The sequence below is a fragment of the Chiloscyllium plagiosum genome, chromosome 11 (genome assembly GCF_004010195.1).
Source record: "Chiloscyllium plagiosum isolate BGI_BamShark_2017 chromosome 11, ASM401019v2, whole genome shotgun sequence".
Taxonomy (NCBI): Eukaryota; Metazoa; Chordata; class Chondrichthyes; order Orectolobiformes; family Hemiscylliidae; genus Chiloscyllium; species Chiloscyllium plagiosum.
In genome coordinates, this window is record NC_057720.1 from 67,305,028 (window position 1) to 67,325,159 (window position 20,132).

The 20,132-nt window shown below is 38.5% G+C and overlaps 1 protein-coding gene across 4 annotated transcripts in view; it reads left to right on the forward strand.

Moving 5' to 3' along the window:
- The window catches only part of acot11a (acyl-CoA thioesterase 11a), an 87,660-nt gene that overhangs the window by 26,499 nt on the left and 41,029 nt on the right, over window positions 1–20,132 (forward strand). For all 4 annotated transcript variants that reach the window (XM_043699647.1, XM_043699648.1, XM_043699650.1 and 1 more), the window contains 3 exons: window positions 14,314–14,383; window positions 17,806–17,866; window positions 18,327–18,428. In XM_043699647.1, coding sequence (XP_043555582.1) covers window positions 14,314–14,383; window positions 17,806–17,866; window positions 18,327–18,428 — 233 coding nt within the window. The remainder of the gene's footprint in view (window positions 1–14,313; window positions 14,384–17,805; window positions 17,867–18,326; window positions 18,429–20,132) is intronic.

A 20,132-nucleotide genomic window follows, 5' to 3' on the forward strand; every position in this document is an offset into this window, starting at 1 on the left:
CTGTCCACTACACCTCCAATTTTGGTGTCATCTGCAAACTTACTAACTGTACCTCTTATGCTCGCATCCAAATCATTTATGTAAATGACAAAAAGTAGAGGACCAGCACCAATCCTTGTGGCACTCCACTGGTCACAGGACACCAGTCTGAAAAACAACCCTCCACCACCACCCTCTGTCTTCTACCTTTTGAGCCAGTTCAGTATCTAAATGGCTAGTTCTCCCTGTATTCCGCGAGGTCTAACCTTGCCTACCAGTCTACCGTGAGGAACCTAGTCGAACGCCTTACTGAAGTCCATATAGATCACATCTACCGCTCTGCCCTCATCAATCCTCTTTGTTACTTCTTCAAAAAATTCAATCAAGTTTGTGAGACATGATTTCCCATGCACAAAGCCATGTTGACTATCCCTAATCAGTCCTTGCATTTCAAATATATGTACATCCTGTCCCTCCAGATTCCCTCCAACAACTTGCCCACCACCGAGGTCAGGCTCACTGGTCTATAGTTCCCTGGTTTGTCCTTACCACCCTTCTTAAACAGTGGCACCACGTTTGCCAACCTCCAGTCTTCCGGCACCTCACCTGTGACTATCGATGATACAAATACAAGAGGCCCAGCAGTCACTTCTCTAGCTTCCCACCTGCTCAGGTCCTGGGGATTTATCCACATTTACTCGTTTCAAGACATCCAGCACTTCCTCCTCTGTTATCTGGACATTTTGCAAGATGTCACCATCTATTTCCCTACAGTCTATATCTTCCACATCCTTTTCCATAGTAAATACTGATGCAAAATACTCATTTCGTATCTCCCCCATTTTCTGTGGCTCCACACAAAGGCCACCTTGCTGATCTTTGAGGGGCCATATTCTCTCCGTAGTTACCCTTTTGTCCTTAATGTATTTGTAAAAACCCTTTGGATCCTCCTTAATTCTATTTGCCAAAGCTATCTCATGTCCACTTTTTGCCTTCCTGATTTCCCTCTTACATATACTCCTACTGCCTTCGTATTCTTCTAAGGATTCACTCAATCTATCCTGTCGATACCTTACATATGTTTCCTTCTTTTTCTTAACCAAACCCTCAATTTCTTTAGTCATCCAGTATTTCCTATACCTACCAGCCTTTCCTTTCTCCCTGACAGAAATATACATTTTCTGGATTCTCATTATCTCATTTCTGAAGGCTTCCCATTTTCCAGCCGTGCCGTTACCTGCAAACATCTGCCCCCAATCAGTTTTCGAAAGTTTTAGCCTAATACCGTCAAAATTGGTCTTTCTGCAATTTAGAACTTCAACTTTTAGATCTGGTCTACGCTTTTCCATCACTATTTTAAATCTAATAGAATTATGGTCGCTGGCCCCAAAGTGCTCCCCCACTGACACCTCAGTCATTTGCCCTGCCTTATTTCCCAAGAGTAGGTCAAGTTTTGCACCTTCTCTAGTAGGTACATCCACATACTGAATCAAAAAATTGTCTTGTACCACATAAACATAACAAATTCCTCTCCATCTAAACCTTTAACACTATGGCAGTGCCAGTCTATGTTTGGAAAGTTAAAATCCCCTATCATAACCACCCTGTTATTCTCACAGTTAGCTGAGATCTCCTTTCTCAGAGTATAAAGACAGTATGAGTATACTTAAGAGGGAAATTAGGAAGCCAAAAAGGGGACATGAGATATCTTTGATAAACAGGGTTAAGGAGAATCCAAAGGGGTTTTATAAATACATTTAGGACAAAAGGGTAATTAAGAGAGAATAGGGTCTCTTAAAGATCAACAAAGCTGCCCTTGTGTGGAACCCCAGGAGATGGGGAAGATACTAAACAAGTATTCTGCATCAGTGTTTAATGTAGAGAAGGATATGGAAAATATAGAGTGTGGGACAATAAATAGCGACATCTTGAAAACTGTCCAAATTACAGAGAAGGCAGTGCCAGACGTCTTAATATGCATAAAAATGGGTAAATCCCTCGGATCTGATTAGGTGGACTCTAGAACTTTGTGGGAAGCTAGGGAAGTAATTGCTGGGTCCCTTGCTGAGATATTTTTATCATAGATAGTCACATGTGTAGTGCCAGAAGATTGGGGGTTAGCAAATGTGGTGCCACTATTTAAGAAAGGTGGTCAGGAAAAACCAGGGAAGTATAGACTGATGAACCTGACATCAGTGGTGGACATTGTCGGAGGGAATCCTGAGGGACAGACTGATTAGGGATAGTCAACACGGCTTTATGAATGGGAAACAGTGTCTTGCTAACTTGATTGAGTTTTTTAAAGAAGTAACAAAGAGAATTGATGAAGGCAGAGTCTGAGTCTGTGCGCCATTTCACTGTGATGGTGGCTGATCCTCTCTAACATTGAAACATAGAAGATAGGAGCAAGAGTAGGTTGATTGCACCTCAAGCTTGCTCCACCATTCAATATGTTCATGGTTGATTGAGCTCAGTACCTGTATTGTCCGATTGAAAGTACCTAATGGGTTCTTTAAGGTCTGATCAAAATCAATACAAGACGACACACAGGCTTCAAATAAACTAGTGAGTGAGGCTAATTTATTAGCCTAATCTACCAAATATATGTACAAATTAACAAGTGAATCTGTTAACTTAATCTACTTTACATACAAACCTATGAATCCCACTGCCTTTCTGGTCATCAGGAACTTTGGTGATGGCAGCACTTGGAGTTCCATCTCCAAATCCATGGCAGTCTCATAAACTCCACTCCAAGGAGAAAGTTCAATGAGTGGGGCAGAGTTTCTGATATTAATCCTATTCTGAATCCAATATTATGTGATGTATTGCCATTTCTTTGTACTTCCAGTATGTTTCTAGGGATTCCATTGTTCAAAAACCACTCTAGGTGAGTTTGTACTAACTGTGCAATATTCTGTTTCCCACCCAGTTAAAACAGTTTGTTTTTGCATTAAGTCTACTTTCTGTGTAATTTTCCACTTATCCAATTAACCCTTAATGATCTGGTTTGGATATATTATTTTTTAAACTCAATATTACACAGCACCCTTCAGTATTCAAAACAGATTTTCAAAACTTTATACAACATGTACATATTGTTCAATATTTGCATGTTGGTTTTACATGCCATTATGCAGGTGAATAAAAACAAGAAACAAAAATATTAACAATAATACAACAACTAGGTGCCATAAAAGGGAGAATACTGCTGATACTTTAAGTGACCACCCTGTAAATATGTCCCCACCAATGATGTACAGTAAGGGTTCCTAAATTGTTCGCTATGCAAATTAATTGATCATGGCTGTAAGTCATGGCAGTTTCTTGCTGTAAGAAATCATGCTGTACCGTTGCCAAATGAGATGCTGTGCTAGGAAAATCCACAATTTCTTAATGGCAGATACAGAAGTATCCTACTTAATCAATTGGTGATGTGATACATTGTTATAGCCTCCGATTCTTTGATTATGTAAGGTTTATATTCAATTGGATTATAAATAACATAAATTTTGTCCCTACATAAGTTGTTGGATAGATCCTCTCTTTTATCATTACGATAGACTGTATGAGTGCTGGTCACACACGTGGTTAGGACCAATTTTGTTGGTGAGTGCATATGAAGGACGTTACCACTTAATGATACAATGTTAAAAGGTAAGGGTGTGGAAAAGCCATGCAATCATCCTCCTGGTGGGATTGGTTGTTATCATCCAACCATTTTCCATAAAACATTGGTGTTCATAGCATTATCTCCAGCAGATGGGGTATGGTGATAAACTGGCACTATGTTTGCTGCTGTGTACTATTTAAAACCAAAAAGGTAGCATGACATCAGGCTTAAGTTGACATGTATGAGGTTAAATAATAATTTCCAAGATAAAGGGGTCCAGATAGTAATGAAGTGTTTTTTTTACCATTGTGTCAAACTGTACAGCCATAACAAATTATAGTGCATTCGACTCGCTTCGCTCCCTAAGATCCATGTGGATGTGATGTGTTTCCTTGACGGTGCAATTTAGCAAATTTCCAAATAATGTTGGTTGGAAACCAATTTGCAGAATCTCTATTTGCTAATGGTTTGGTCCATACAGCAGATAATTTAATATCTTCTGTAGTTAGTTGCCCTTGCCAACTTATTTTATAGGGTCTCAACATCCATTGAATTTAATGTATCAATTTCTGCTTTCAGTCAGGTAACAAACACTTTGTTTTGTCTTAGCTTCTGCTTTTACATCTCGCCATTATTCAGAGGGGTTCCCTTCACTCCACTCTTGAGCACCAGCCCAGTCTTCACATGGCAATCTTTGACATAGCTACTGGTTTGAATACTGGGCTACAATTGCTGAAGATGGGGTAACTGTATGCCATCTGATAGGCTTTTCAACTCTGACCACCATTAATCCCCTTCCCACCCTGAATCTATGACCTTTCTCCTCTGTAACATTTTGACATAGTAGCTAATCATTCCTTCATTTCCATTTTAACTCCATTTCACTATTACCACTTCCATTGTTTTAAAGTCAGTTTCTCCATGGATTATGTGTCAATGCCTTACCATTTAAATTATGTTTTCTGTGCTCTTCCAGGCCACAATAACCATTATTCCATCATTTTTATCATGCATTCTTACATATTTGTTATTTCAGATATAGCAACCATTATTGCACACTTAGATCAGTAATACAAGATCATGTCACATATTCTTGACTTTCAGTGGATTGTTTGACAGATCGAAAGTTGGTGGAGGATACAAATATCCTCCTCCGCTGGTCCCAATGTTCCAGATGATGGTCAAATCATCCTCTTCAGTTCCCTTTTTAAAAAAGAAGTCACAAGCAAGGACGACAGAAAACTGTTCATTCTTTAATTCTATCAACACTTTGATTTCATTGGATATATTCCATTTAACCACACCCAAGGTGGGTCATTCCCATTTCCATTTAATGCTGTCACTTTTTCCCTGTCACTATTCTTTTATTCTAAGTGGGCCCCTAATAATTACCATTATAACTGATTCAGCAACTCTAGAGAAAACTTTACATCCAAAGTAAATAATAAACAGCATTTTCCACAATAACTTACAGAGAAACACACAAACATTATTACTGTGTGGTTTCAAGCATTACCAAATCTTGTTTGCTTGGTCTTTCTTCGAAAAAAAGGACATATAATTTTCTCCAGTGTAACTCCCTGAATCATATTTGACTTTCCTTCTTTCAAAATTATTCCAAATTCAAAATTGATAACATTCTCCAAAGTTTCTTTTATGCACAGCATGAGCAGTGTTGTTGGGCTGACAGGTTTCATTAGTGATCGAGTAATGTTTTTACCAAACAATCTATCTCATTTTATTCTGATGCAAATTAAAACCATCTAAACTGTTTTCATTGGCTCTTGCTTGAAATTAAAACTTAAAGATTTAAATTATTTGTCCTTTAAAATTCAAATGAATTTGCCATTGTGTGCTTGAACTGGCAGTTTGTATTAAGCAATTTTGTCATTTCCAATTTCAGAAATAATTACATTCAGGCTTTTAAACAATACTCTTATGTTAAAGATTCAATTGATTGTAATCAGTTTTCAAATACTTTGCCTTTGCAAGACTTCCAGCTCCCTTTCTCTGTTCTCCTTCACTGTGTTCTTGATACCTGTTCAAAATACAACGTACAATAAAAGACAAAATCCACTGTGGCTTTGTAAGAAGCCCAGTGGATTAATGATGTTCAAACAACATATCTCACAGAAGGTGTGTGAGCAAATTTAAAACTGTCAACAGTAAGAGTCAGCTCTGCTCGCCTCAGAAGGGCAGAAACCGAGTCAGGTATCATCATGTCATCCTTTTTAAAAAAAACTGTCATGGACACTGTGAATACAATACAATTTTTGTGGAGTTCTTTAACTTCTCAAGGAAAGGGACTTACTGATCTTTTCCCTAACTGTGCCTAAGAATCTTTACTCTTTTGTCTGCTCCTTCCAGCTCCAGGGTGCCATTACACACACTTGCTTTGTCTCTACACAGGGAGTAGCCCCTTTGGGATTTTGCTCCGAATCCCCCGGACTATTCTGGGTTACGGAATATTTCCCCGACCATGCTGCTCGCAGCACCAAGTGTATTGTTAAGCCAAACGTGCCTAATGAGTTCTTGTAAGGTCTAGATCAAAATGAATACAAGATGGCATAAGGGGCAACTTTATCACACAGAGGGTGGTGTGTGTATGGAATGAGCTGCCAGAGGAAATGGTGGAGGCTGGTACAATTGCAACATTTAAAAGGCAAATGGGTGGGTATATGAATGGGAAGGGTTTAGAGGGATATGGGTCAAAAAGTGTGGCCCTGAAAAAGCACAGCAGGTCAGGCAGCATCCGAGGAGCAGGAGAGTTGACATTTTGGGCATAAGACCTTAATCATTCCTAGGGAAGGGCTTATGCCCAAATTGTTGACTCTCCTGCTCCTCTGATGCTACCTGATATGCTGTGCTTTTCCAGTGCCGCATATTTCGACTCTGACTCTCTAGCATCTGCTCCTCATTTTCTCCTTTTTTGAAAGATATGGGCCAACTACATGCAAGTGGGATGAGATTAATTTTGGGTTTCTGGTCAGCATGGATGAGTTTTGGACAGAAGAGTTTCCATGCTGCGCACCTCTATGACTCTGATTTTATGTGCGAAACTAATGAGTGAATCTAATTTAATAGCCTAACTTCATTTGTATGTACAAGGTAGTGAGTGAATCTATTAACTTAATCTACATACAAACTAATGAGTCTCTCTGCCTTTCAGCTCATCAGGAACTTTGGCAACATGGAATCTCAGATTCCATGGCACCTGTCTCACGACCCTCAGCCTGATGGTGAAAGTCCGACGAGTGGGGCAAAGTCCCTGAGATGAATACTAGTCTGAATCTAATGTTACATGCTGAATCACCATTTCTTAGTACTTTCAGTACTTGGACGGGCATTCATTTGTGTCAAAACCACTCCAGGTGTCTCTGTGTTAACTGCACAGTTATTCTATTTCCCACCCAGGGCTAGGTCATGCAGTTGCCTCCCGGCTGAAATTGGGTGTTTTTGCATTGGGCCTGCTTTCTATGTAACTTTTCACTTTGTTCAGTTGCTCGTTGTCATGTCCAATTAACCTGTAATGATCTAGTTTGGAGATACCACTTCTTTACCTCAACACTACAACACCCTAATCCCACCCTCTTCCCGTATGCCTTGATCCCTTTGGCCACAAAAGCAATATCTGTCTCCTTCTTGAAAACACACAATGTTTTGGCTTCAACCACTTTCTGTATTAGTGAATTTCACGGGCTCACCACTCTCCAGGTTATGAAATTTATCCTCATCTCAGCCCTAAAAGGTTTTATCGTTAAACTATGATCCCTGGTTCTGCACTTCTCCACCACTGGGAACCACCTTCCTGTATCTAATGTGTGTAGTCCTGTTAGAATTGTATAGGTTTCCACAAGACCATGCCTGCTCCCCCCCCCCCCCCCCCGCCAACCACCACCACCGCTATCTCATTCTTCTGAACTCCAGTGAATAAAATCCAGCTGACTCAGTCTCTCCTCACGCATCAGTTTTACCATCTCAAAAATCAACACTACTACTCTCTCCCCTTACCCCTTGATGCATTTTGTGTCTAGAAATCTATATGTTAAATATATTCAGTGATTTGGCCTTAATAGAATTATGTGGTAGCGAGTTGCACAATTCACCATCTGTGAGTGAAGAAATTTCTCCTCATTTTCATCCGCGATGGCCTACCCTGTGTCCTAAGACAGTGTTCCCTTGTTGTAGACATCCAAGACAGGGGAAACATCATTCAGGCATCCAGCCTGACCATACAAAATTTCAAGTAAGTATTTTATATTAGATCCCATCTCATTCTACTAAATTCCAGTGAAAACAGGCCTAGTTGATCCAAAAACAGAAATTGCTGGAAAATCTCGGCTGATCTGACATCATCTGTGGAGCGAAATCTGTTAACGTTTTGTGTCGAGTAATCCTTGCTTAGAACTGCTAGTTCTGCTAGTTGACCCAGTATTGCCTCATCAAACATATTGTCATCTCTAATGAACTTTCACTGCCCTCCTCTATAACAATTACATTTTTTCTTATTAGAAAAAACTGCATACAATACTTCATGTGCGAACTTACCAAGGCCATGTACAACTATAGTAAGCCATCCTTGCTCCTGTATTCAAACTCTCTTTACACTGAAGGCCAACATCCATTTGTCTCCTTAGCTTTTTGCTGCACCTGCATGACCCAGTGTACAAGGACACCCAGTGTATCTATCACAATTTAAATAAATCTGTGCCATTCTGATTTTCCTAACAAGATGAACAACTTCACATTTATGCACATTTTCCTGCCATATATTTTCACTTGTCTAAATTGCCTTGATGACTCTTTTCATTCCCCTCACCAGTTAGAATCCTACCTAGTTTTGCATCATTTAGCAAACTTCGAAATATTACATTTGATTCCATCATCACAAATCTTTGATATATGTTGTGAATAGCTAAGGCCTAAGCACTGATACCCCGCTAGTCACTGTCTTCAAATCTGAAAAAGACCCATTTGTTCCTACTCTCCTTCCTGTCTTCTAATCAATTCTCAGTCAATGCCTGTACATTACCCCTGATCTCATGTACTTTCATTTACACACTAACCTCTTGTGCGACTTTATCAAAAACTTTCTAAAATCCAAGTATACTATACTTACTGGCCCCTCCTTCTTCACTTTACTTGTTACACTCAAAAACCTCTGAATAGGTTTGTTAAACATGACTTCCCTTTCATAAATCCATGTTTACATCTGTCAATGAAAGCAAGCATTGGTATTTTCAAAATGCCCTGCTGTCACCTCTTTTATTATAGATTTTCAGATTTTCCTTCCAACCAATGTTCAGCTAACTGATCTATAATCCCAGTTTTCTCCATGCTTCCTTTTTACATTGAGAGTTGTAATTGCTACTCTCCAATCTCCTAGGGTTGTTTCATCTTGTACTGAATTTTGAAACTTGATAACCAATGCACCTATTGTTTCCACGGCTACCTCCTTTAGTAATCTGGGATCTTTATTATCAGGCCCTAGGAATTCATCAGCTTTCAGTCCCATTAATTTCTCCTCTTTTTTTTTTCCGCTAATAATAATTGTCAGCAATTCCTCCTTCTCCGTAGACTCCTAGTTCCCTAGCATTTTTGGGAAGTCACTTGTGTTTTCTGTGAAGACAGAACTAAAGTTTGTTCAGCTTGTTCCCCATTATTGATTCTCCCATTTTGGACTGTAAGGGATCTACATTTGTTTTGACTCTCTTTGTTTTCTTTTTAAATAGTTGAATAAACTTTTACAGTCCTTTTTCCTGTTCCTTACAAGTTTACTCTCATACTCTTTTTTTTTAATGTGCCATTTTATTAGTCTCTTGGTCTTCCTTTGCCGAATTCTATACTGCTTCAAATCCTCAAGCATGCTACTCTTTCTCCCAATTTTGTGAATCATCTTTTTCTAATTAGTCTAATTAATTTAGTTAGTTATCCTTGGTTGAATCACTTTTCCTTGTGTTTTTTTTGTGCCAGAACAGAATATTTAAGGAGTACATGCTTTTGTTTCTAATGTATTAGTCATTGCCAATCCAATAAAGGGGCGGCACAGTGGCTAGCACTGCTGCCTCACCGTGCCAGAGACCCGGGTTCAATTCCCCCCTCAGGCAACTGCAGAGGGTCGGTGTGGACTTGTTGGGCCGAAGGGCTGTTTCCACACTGTAAGTAATCTAATCTAATCTAATACATCATCAGACTGTTTAATTTAAGCAAAAGGTTTATCGTAACCAGTTCACCCCTCAAACCATCACAGTTTAGGACCCTATTTTTGATTGGACTAATAAAAAGTTAGATTTTTTTTGTGCAAAGGATCCCACACAAGATTAATTAATCCTTTCTCATCGTACAATACAAATCTAGTTAACCCTATTCCTCTATGCACTGGTCTAAAAAAACTATTTTGCTCATACTCGAGGAATGCAGCCAATACTTGGTATTGTGAATGTGGTTTGCCCAGTCTCTATGCAGATTAAAGTCACCCGTGATAACTGTAGCATCCTTGTCACATGCTTCATTAATTTCCTGTTTAATGCTGTTCCCTACTTTACCACTACTTTTTTGAAGTTTAGAGATGACATCCACTAATGTTTCCAACTCCTGTTGCTTCTTAGCTCTAGCCAGACTGATTTTCTTTCTAGATTTTCTAAGCCAATATCCTTTTCTCACAACTGCAATGATTTCATCTTTTACTAACGGTTCCATTCCACATTCTTTTCCATTTTACCTGTCCTTCCTAAATATTGAATACCTTTGGATATGTTGTTACTTTTGTCTTCTGAACCTGCAGAGAAGACTTCTGTTGGTCTTTTTATGTCACAATCTACTGTTATGGATCAGACCAAACTCCCTCAAAATATATTAAGAAGATAGCCTAGACCCTAACTTTTTCTTATTTTAAAAGTAAATGTAAGGCATTAAGTTACAGGCGCAATTCAATTGGTCAAACTACTTGATTTTAAGCAAACCACACTTGATTTTTATACGACAGTTAAAATGCAGATAAAATAAAAAGCCAATTTGACTTAAATATAACTGTCAAAATGCTTAACAAAATAAAATATATATTAATTACTAATAATTAATTGTTCCAACATGTAGCATCCCATAAATGCACCTTTGGCAAAAGCAAATCCAGTAAAATAAATCATCTCATGTGCAAGTCTCACAGGAAGAGAACCCCAACTTTTAGCTGTAACAGAGGAATAAGAGCTTCCACATCCAACTTCAAGATCCCAGCAACTGTTGAAAGCAAAAGTGAAAAATCTTGTTTCTAAGGGGCTTGATCCCACCCATTCAGGCTGCTTTTATTGTTTCAGCTTTAAAAAAAACAAGCTGTTTACTTTATTGGCTTTGTGCAGACTGCTTGTCATCTGTCTCAATCTATCTTCATTTAAAAAAAACATGACCAACTACACCTCTTAAAGCCATAATATTGTGACACTAGTCATGTTGCTCCCATGAATTACATTGATTTGATTTCACCTCTAAAGTTCTTTCCTTCCTTCTGTTTCATTTAACATGTTAGCATTTATCCTGTCCCTATTCTTACTTCCAAAATGTGCTAAAATCATTTTTTTCTGTCTTCCTTGAAATGGGCTTCCTTTTTGACCATCCTGTTGGACTATTAACTTGATGGATTTCTTAAAATTGAAATCACTCCCTCTTTTCAAACAGCACAATCTACTTAATTAATTTTGCAATCAAGCTGTCTTATTTTAATATAACAAAAGCTAAACAATTTGAGTTCCCCCAGCAGGTCAGCAAGCTGACCAGTTCTGTTTCCTTACCTTCTCTCTCAGCAAAAATCACTTTATCACTGCCCAACAACAGTTCAAGTTATTTTTTACTGCATTATTTAACACTAGATGATAACATCGCTTCATGATTATTACCATGTGGAATTCACTACATGAATGATTGGTGGATCAAGATTCAATAGAAGCTTTTAAAGGGAATGGGATATATAGAACATTTGTAAAGGGAAACTGTAATAGCACAATGGAGAATATTCAGGGAATGGGACTAATTGCCGAAAGCTTTATCCAAGAACCAGGATAAAAGGGGGTTGAATGGCCCTTTTTCAATCCTGAGCAGTTCCACATTGTACTCCCACTTTGTGAGAAATCTCTTATATCATGTTTCTGACATCTGGAACTTTTCCAATAATGCATGTTATGGGTACCTCATGATTTGTTATTTCATAGACAAGTTAGGATTTGTCTTGGAGGAGAAAGTGAGGACTGCAGATGCTGGAGATTAGAGTTGAGAGTGTTGCTGAAAAAACACAGCAGTTCAGGCAGCATCCAAGGCGCAGGAGAATTGACGTTTCGGGCATAAGCACTTCATCAGGATTTATCTTGCCTGGCCAATTTGAATTCATCAAATCTGGGGGAAATGCAACAACAACTGAGCAACACAATACACTTAGCTAAAAAAAGTAAAGATTAAGTCACTAGATGTTGCCAGACCTGCTGAGTTTCTCTAGCTATTTCTGCTTTTTTTTGTTTCAGATTTCCAGCACCTACAGTTCTTTGTTTTTATTTTGTTGCAGATATTTGGATGTTTTAATATTCATGGTTTGAGATTGGAGAGACAAAAGGACAATTATTTTAGGAAAATTGACTAGAGATATCAGAATGGCAGTGTAAGTAAGATGTGAGCAGAGGTAAGCAATGCTCCAAATATTCTAAGTAGATAGACAACCTTCCATCTTGTAAGACGATGGTTTACATTGTCATGTTCAAACCTATTGAGCATGTGGCTCAGGAGTTCCAGCCTGGTATGGCAGTCTCTGCTGCAAGGGAAAACAGTGAATTGCTTAAATTGATAGGCTATTAGCATCCAGTTGCGAGCTAGATTAAGTGAATTAACCTCCACTAAATGGAGACACCAAAGAAAACATTTAGTACTTCCTTTCAGATTCTTGAGGGTCTTCAGATGTAAATTGTTAATCCTTCTGTCAAAAGTGAATATTCTTTAAAAAAAAAAGCAGTATACATGCATCAAAGAAATAGTCCTCTTCCTTCATGGAGGATAGTTTAATGCATTGGATTGGACACTGTCATATTAACTTTTTGGGATATTAATTTATTTTCAGGTTCAGCTGATGGAATAAGGTTTCTTTTGATGGCTGGCTGTAGTGATCACCCCAATGAAGTTAAATCTCAAACTAATTTATGGGCGGCACGGTGGATGAGTGGTTAGCACTGCTTCAGGGACCCAGGTTCGATTCCAGCCTCGGCCGACTGTCTGCGTGGAGTTTGCACATTCTCCCTGTGTTTGCACGTTCTCCCTGTGTCTGCGTGGGTTTCCTCTGGGTGCTCTAGTTTCCTCCCACAGTCCAAAGATGTGCAGGTCAGGTGAATTGGTCATGCTAAATTGCACATAGTGATAGGTGCATTAGTAGGGATTAGGGGAAGGGGTCTGGGTGAGTTACTCTTCGGAGGATCGGTGTGGACTTGTTGGCCGAACTGCTGTTTCCGCACTGTAGGGAATCTAGTTATTAATTATAATTTGTCCAAAATGTTAGTACTGTCCAAATTGCAAAACAGGATTCAAATTTGGATGAAAATGGTGGTTACTAAGGAGATTCCTATAAGATGGCTGGTATGGTGAACAGCAAATGTCCCACTATTTTGAGACAATTGTTGAACAAAAGTAAATTGTAAATTCTTTCTCATGATGGCCAGGCCAGTGTGTATTGCCCATCTCCAATTGCTCTTAAGGTGGTAGTGAAATGCAAAACAACTGAGTCTTTACTAGTGAATTGACCTCCTAGGTTTCTGGTTGAATTAACATTTGTAATGAAGTAGACTGTGCTATACCTAACCTGGAAGTCCTTGAAGCTGACACTGAATGCAAATAAAACTGAAAATGCTCTATTTTCTGGCACTTGCGTTGAAATTTCCTTCCTTGTGTACCATTTCACAACTCTATTCCTGGGAAGTAAAATATTTGACCCGTCCATTATAAATCAAACCAGAAATCTTATGGCAATGAATACATGAATAGGAAGGAAACAGAGGGATATAGATCCTTTAAGTGAAGACAGTTTTAGCATGGAAGGGCAAAATATGGCGGTACAGGCTTGGAGGGCCAAATGGCCTGTTTCTATGCTGTATTGTTGTTTGTTATTAGAAATGGCTGTAAATGTGTTATTGGTCAGTTATTAAATACATGTCTTGACTTCTATTTTACTTTGGATTCACCTGGTATACATGTTAGAAACCCAGATCAAAGCTGCATGCTGGAAATATAGGTTATATCAATTACTTTAAACCATGGTGACATCTGCCGATGACTGACTGCTTTCAGCTTTGCTCTTGCATTTTGAACACATTCCAGTCAGAAGATGTTTATGATTAAGTCTCTGGGCTTTTGCACTAATAACTCATGTTAATGATAAGAGAATTAATTAATTTATGACCTTTCCAGTATCAATACCTATGTCTGTATCTTTGATAGGCTGTTTAGTCCATAGCATTCTCATGTCCTAACAGAGAGTTGCGAATCACAAGCTGATTGCTGCCTCAGAGATTTTAAACCTTTTCAGTTTCTGAAATGTAGTGAATCAAAAACTGTTATAATCTGGAGCTTTAACATTTTAATGCAGGGTAATATTCTTATAACAGGTATCCATCTCTGTCCTTCAATTTTAAATGTAAAATCTTATCTTGACGTAATTTTTTTTCTTGTCTGTTCACCTTCCCTGCCCAAAAATGAAGCGGAAAGGCATGCAAACTGTCCCTGCGTTACAGCCTCTGTGGATGATATCGACTTTGAGCATACACTCAGGTAGTGATTTCACTTGACTCCATTTTATTCTATCGATGACTTCATTTTTATAATTGTGGGGAAATGTGGATATTAATTAACTGAGTGAATCAAGCATGGCACCATTAGAATTTTTCACTCAAGCCTCTTTGCAATGAAGCAAATAATCGTGTGGAAGCAAATTGGTGATTTATACCTGACTATGTTTGGGATTTTGCATATGTCCCCGTTTGTGAGGTGATTTAAGACATGAGCTGAAAGGCAAAAATAAGGCACAAACGTATAATGCTCCCAACCAAGCCAACAAGTAGTCCATTAATTGCCATGCTTTTTGCTGTTCTTTTCTGTTAGGAAACCAAACAAAACAGCCTTTGTGGTATCAGCATGAGGTGTGGAATCCTTTTATGCATGGCTTTCCAGCGAATTCGTAAAGTACAGAATGCTGACTCATAATTTCTATTGCTGTGAAAGCTCCTAACACATTTTTTTCAGTGTAAATTTTCTACTGTTGATGCATGTTCTTTTACATTTCAGCAGTTCATTTAACAGATAAGAGGGTTTGGGCTAGTTACAGCATGATCTATGGATGTTTGAAAATGAGAGTCTAGCCTTAGTGCTGATCCTAATTTAAATCATTTGATAATTATATGATAAACATATAATTGTAACTTGCTGTGCACATACTGCCTGCTAAATTTCCTTACGTTACAATAATGATCTCACTTCAAAATACTTTGGCTGTGAAGCATTTTGAGATGTCCTGAGGTTATGAATGGTGTCTTATGAAAATGAGTATTTCTTTCGCTTCAGCTAGATGGTTTAGTGTGTTTCATGTTCATGAGGTAGCTGAAAGAGATTGGTTTGACAGAAATTGTGGCACTTGCTTTTTCAATTGTTTAAAGATTTTCCATGCAATTTTAGTTTTTATTAAATTTGGATAATGTACAGGGAACCTTGTATGATAACATATCATTAAGCTGTTTGGCTATACTAGATCTGTTCTGGCTTTGCTCGTGACAAGATGCAGCATGAAGCCTTTCTGTTACCTGCCCTGCCTTGTTGCTTTTTCCTCTTGGTTGCTGTGTTATGGACTTGTGTTTATTTTGCTTTTGCTCCTGGTCTTCTGCTGTTCTGATGCTTCACCTTTTTTGGCCTATGTTCTGGGTAGCAAATAATGAATGGGGGCAGAGAGATTAGAGTTTGTATTAAAGTCGCAGTGTTGGAGAGTATTGTAGGTTAGATAGAAGCAAATGGGATATTAATACATTCGAGAGCAGAGTAGCACATTATGGGACTAGTAGGTATTTCAGCAGAACAGAGAGCAACTGAGCATGGGACAGGAAGCAGCAAGGCCAGGGACTTTCAATCCCATAGCCACCCAAATTTAAAGTAAAAACCTAAAGGCAGTCAGTAGAAGTGGAACAGAGCTGTTTGGTTGTGGATTGAGTTGGGCGTAATGCTCCTTGAGTAACATCTTGAGAGACTGTTACGAACCAGACTAAACCCCCTCAAAATATATTAAGGTGGCCTCGACCTCAACTTTTCCTTATTTTTAACAGCAGGTGTAAGGCATTATGTTCCAGATGCAATTCAATTAATCAAATTACCAGGCTTGAAGCAAAATACACTTTATTCTTATATTACAGTTAAAATACAAACAAAAGAAAAAAGAATTGGAGTAACTTAACTATTAGAACGCTTAATAGAATAATATATTATTTAACTACTGAACAGTAGCTGTTCCAGTATAGTTACATGCCATAAAGACACCCTTGGCAAAGACAAGTTCAGTATAATAGATTGTCTCACAGCAAATCTTCTGTCCAGGAGGAAATAACATCAAGAGAAAACTCTTCGTGAGAGAGAGAATTCAAGTATTTTGCTGTAACAGGGTGCTCCCAAAATGCAACAACTACTAAAATTTAAACTAAAATCCTGCTTCGTTGGGAGCTCAATCCAACATCATCTTGCTGCTTCTGTTGTTCCAGCTTTAAAACAAAAATCCCAAGGCCTAACAAGCTGTTAACTTCGTGGGCTATGGACGACTGCTCATCATCTCTGTCTCAACCTCACTTCATTTTAAAAAAAAAAGGAGAAATAGACCTCCGAGCCATAGTATCATTACAGGAGATAGAGCCGTGAATTATAACTTGGCATGCATGGGAATCATAGGTTTGTTGCCTCAGCATTTCTATCTGAAATGGCAGAAATAATTTGGAATGGTGGCTGAATAGGTGTGGCAGTATAGTTTTACATAGTTCATTTTTGAAAGTGAGCTCTGTTCATTTAAAACTAAATAATTAAAATGTTATCACTTTGGAAAATTGATTTATTTATTAAAGTGCTGGAGTCTTTACAACTGCCCTTTGCATCATTGGCCTCTCAGGCCCACACTCCATGGTCTTCGTGGCTTTCTTGTAGAACTTCAGTTTTCAGTGAGCTAACTTGTAGCCTTCCAACTTTGCTTATTAATCATAGTTGCTTTACCAAACGTTGAACTTGGAAGTAAACACTGGGCATGCCAGGGGATCGCAAAGACTCTGTAATTGTGATCAGCTTCATGAAAGGAGGTAAGACTGATTGTGGTAATGACAACGAGGTCACCCTTCCCTCTGCCATGAGGAAAGTCATTTGTAAAAATCCTCCTCAATCTTCTTTTCCTGAGGAACACCTCCCAAAATAACAAAGTGGATTCCGTCCATCAAGAGGCACAGTGGACATGATCTTCACAGTAAGACAAGTTCAAGAAAAGTTCAGAGAGCAGCAGCAGCCTGTTAATTGGGTCTTTTTGACCTTGAAAATGCCTTTTCATTCTTCAAAATAATGCCATGAAAATCGAGCATTCAGGGCAGATCATGAACTATGATTGGCACCTGCAGTTTTGGAGACAGTGGAAGCTGGCAGTAGGCACAGCTTGGAGAATGAGAATGAAAATAAGTGGTAGATCTTGAGACCTTACAGGTAGTAGAGCAGGCTCAGGCCAGACCAGAAGGCTCAGCAGTGGCAGACAAGAGTAGCTCTCACCACAGTGGCACCTGGTGGAAGGTAAAGACAATGGCAAATACTGAGATTAACATAATATAAACCAGTGCAAACTATCCATTGTTCGCAATATATGAGGATGTTAGTTACAGATAAAAAGTAAGATTGAGCACCATTTCCCAAGCTGTTCCCACTTGTAAAAGAATCAAGAGCGATAGTGATAGTAATGCTATGCAGGAATATGGGAAAAGAGAGGAGATTACAGTTAGATAATAGTTAGTGCAGGCACGGTGGGCTGATTGCCCTCTTTCTGCAATGTAATAATTCTGTGATTGTGAAATGTCACAAAAAATATGACAATTAGTGTGATAGGAGGAAATCAATACATTTGCAAACATTTTGCTATATTAAGAGACTTTTTTTTTCTTTTGTAATTCTGTGCTAATTTTGTTTTCTTCCAGCATTGGACAAGTAGTAAACATCAAAGCAAAGGTGAATCGTGCCTTTAATACAAGCCTGGAGGTATTAACCTTTGTTTCTACAATGATGTTCATCAAATCAATAAAGTAAGATGTCTTAATACTCTAATGTTTCAAAGACTAATGGAATAAAATTACAAAAGTCTGGTGTTTATCTTGCTAAATTCTTTTTCCTTTTTGCCCTCCTGTGGTGCCTCATTGGAGTTGTAGCAACTGCCAGCAGGTTATTTCATTATAGGTAGTAAAATCAATCTCAATCCTGCTGTTCCCCCTGAAAACCACATCAAAGTTGAGTTAAGAAATCAGGCAGTGACTCTGCTACAAATTCAAGAGCAGTAAGATAAATAATAGTGCCCTGGTCTCAGTGTCCCAACAGTCAGGACATTAACCTTGAATAATGTTGGTATTAAAATCTGCTTTTGGAGAGCCAGTTTGGCTTGGGACTTGTGTTGTTGGATCATGCTGTATAGATGCTTTCATTCAAAAGGTACCTCTTTTCTTAGGTTGGAATTACAATCATGTGTGAAGATCCCTTAAGTGAAACACAGTGGAAAGTCTGTAAAGCATTTGCTACGTTTGTGGCAAGAGGATCAGGACTTGGAAAGGTAGGAGTGTGGGCTTACTGAGATCTCCAGGTTGTGCTCTACCTAATAACTATCTTCTGTAAATTTATTTGGCAAATTGCTCTTTTGACTTAATAGTCTTTAAGTACAAGCTCTCTAATCCTGTAGATGTATAGCTGAATATCTAAGGAAGTTTATCAGTGTTGACAGTGGCCACGGGACAAACAATTTAGGATTAAAGTCAGGAAGTACTTTTTTTACACAAACCGCAACTGATAAACTGTAACACTCTCTGCACAATTGTGCACATTGAGATAGATTGAAAGACTATTATTTTAACTGCAAAGAAGCTTTTGTCAATAAAATTCATGCACCTTACTGAAGAATCATTGCATTTTATTAGATTAATTGTAGGTGATTTTATATCCATTTACAGGCAGTAAATCCAGTGAACGATGATTCTTCAGAATCATATAATCGTTGGTTGCCTTGTCGTTCTGTCTAAGACAGCTGTGAATATATACAATTACTTAGTCTGTCGCAGATAGGCCAGATCAGGTAGGGATGACATAATTTATTTTCTAATGAATTGCTTTACTGTGACACTGACTGCAAGGACACCCTTCCCAGACTGCTTCATTGTGACACTGACTGCAAGGATTCACTTCCCAGAATACCTTCCATCATGCATGCATCTTCCATCACTTTGCTGATGCTTGAGTGTAGACTGATGGATTGCAATTGGCCAAATTGGGTTTATCCTGCATTTTATGTACAGGATAAATACTGGTAGTTTCTCATAGGTAGGTGCTAGTATTGTGAGGAGGCTGAAATGGATCATCCACTTGCCACATCTGGCTGAAGATGTAAAAAATGCTTTAGCCTTAGAGATGTGTCATCCTACAACCAGTGATCTAATCAGCCTTCTCTTTTGTATTGATATGCTGGGCTTCCCCATCATTGAGGAAAAGGAGACTCATGGTATTTCTCGATAATTATTTAATTGTCCTCCACCATTCATCATTAGATGTGGCAGGACTGTAGATCTTTGATTAGATTTGCTGATTGTGGGATTGCATATCTCTATCGCATGCTGCTATTACTGTTTAGCTGCATGTAATATAGTATTGTTGCTTCAGTAAGTGTCACTTCATTTTTAGATATGCTTGGTGCTGCTCCTAAAATGCTTTCCCACACTCATTTCATAGGTTACATGGTTCGAGTGCAGCACTGGGTCATGTAACCCACAATAGCTTGTATTTATGTAATACTTTAGTGAGGTAAGGTGTCCCAAGGTTCATGAGAGGGCATTATCAACTAAAATTTGATATGATCCACATAATTGGACATTTTGAACAAGTGTGAAAAACCTTGGTTTCGAACTTACTGTAAAAGAGCGTTTTAAAGGAGTGCAGAGAGTGGTGGAAATTTCAGAGCTTAAATTAAAGCAAGGTGAGGATGGCAAGTTCCTTTCCTTAAGGACGGCAGTGAACCAGATCATTCCTTTTCAAGTGATTATTTTCTGATTCCAACCTATACATCACAAAACATGAACGAGCTTAGTTTGCACTTTGCAATATTGAGATGTAATTTCATGACCACAGTTGCTAGTCAGTACCATAGCTGTTAGTCTATCTTGCTTAATTATTTGACTTTCTGCTAACTTCTGAAATCAAATGATCTGATTTTAACAAATTGAATTCTGGAAGCACTTCGTTTTGTTTTTAAATCCCAGTAACTCTGAAA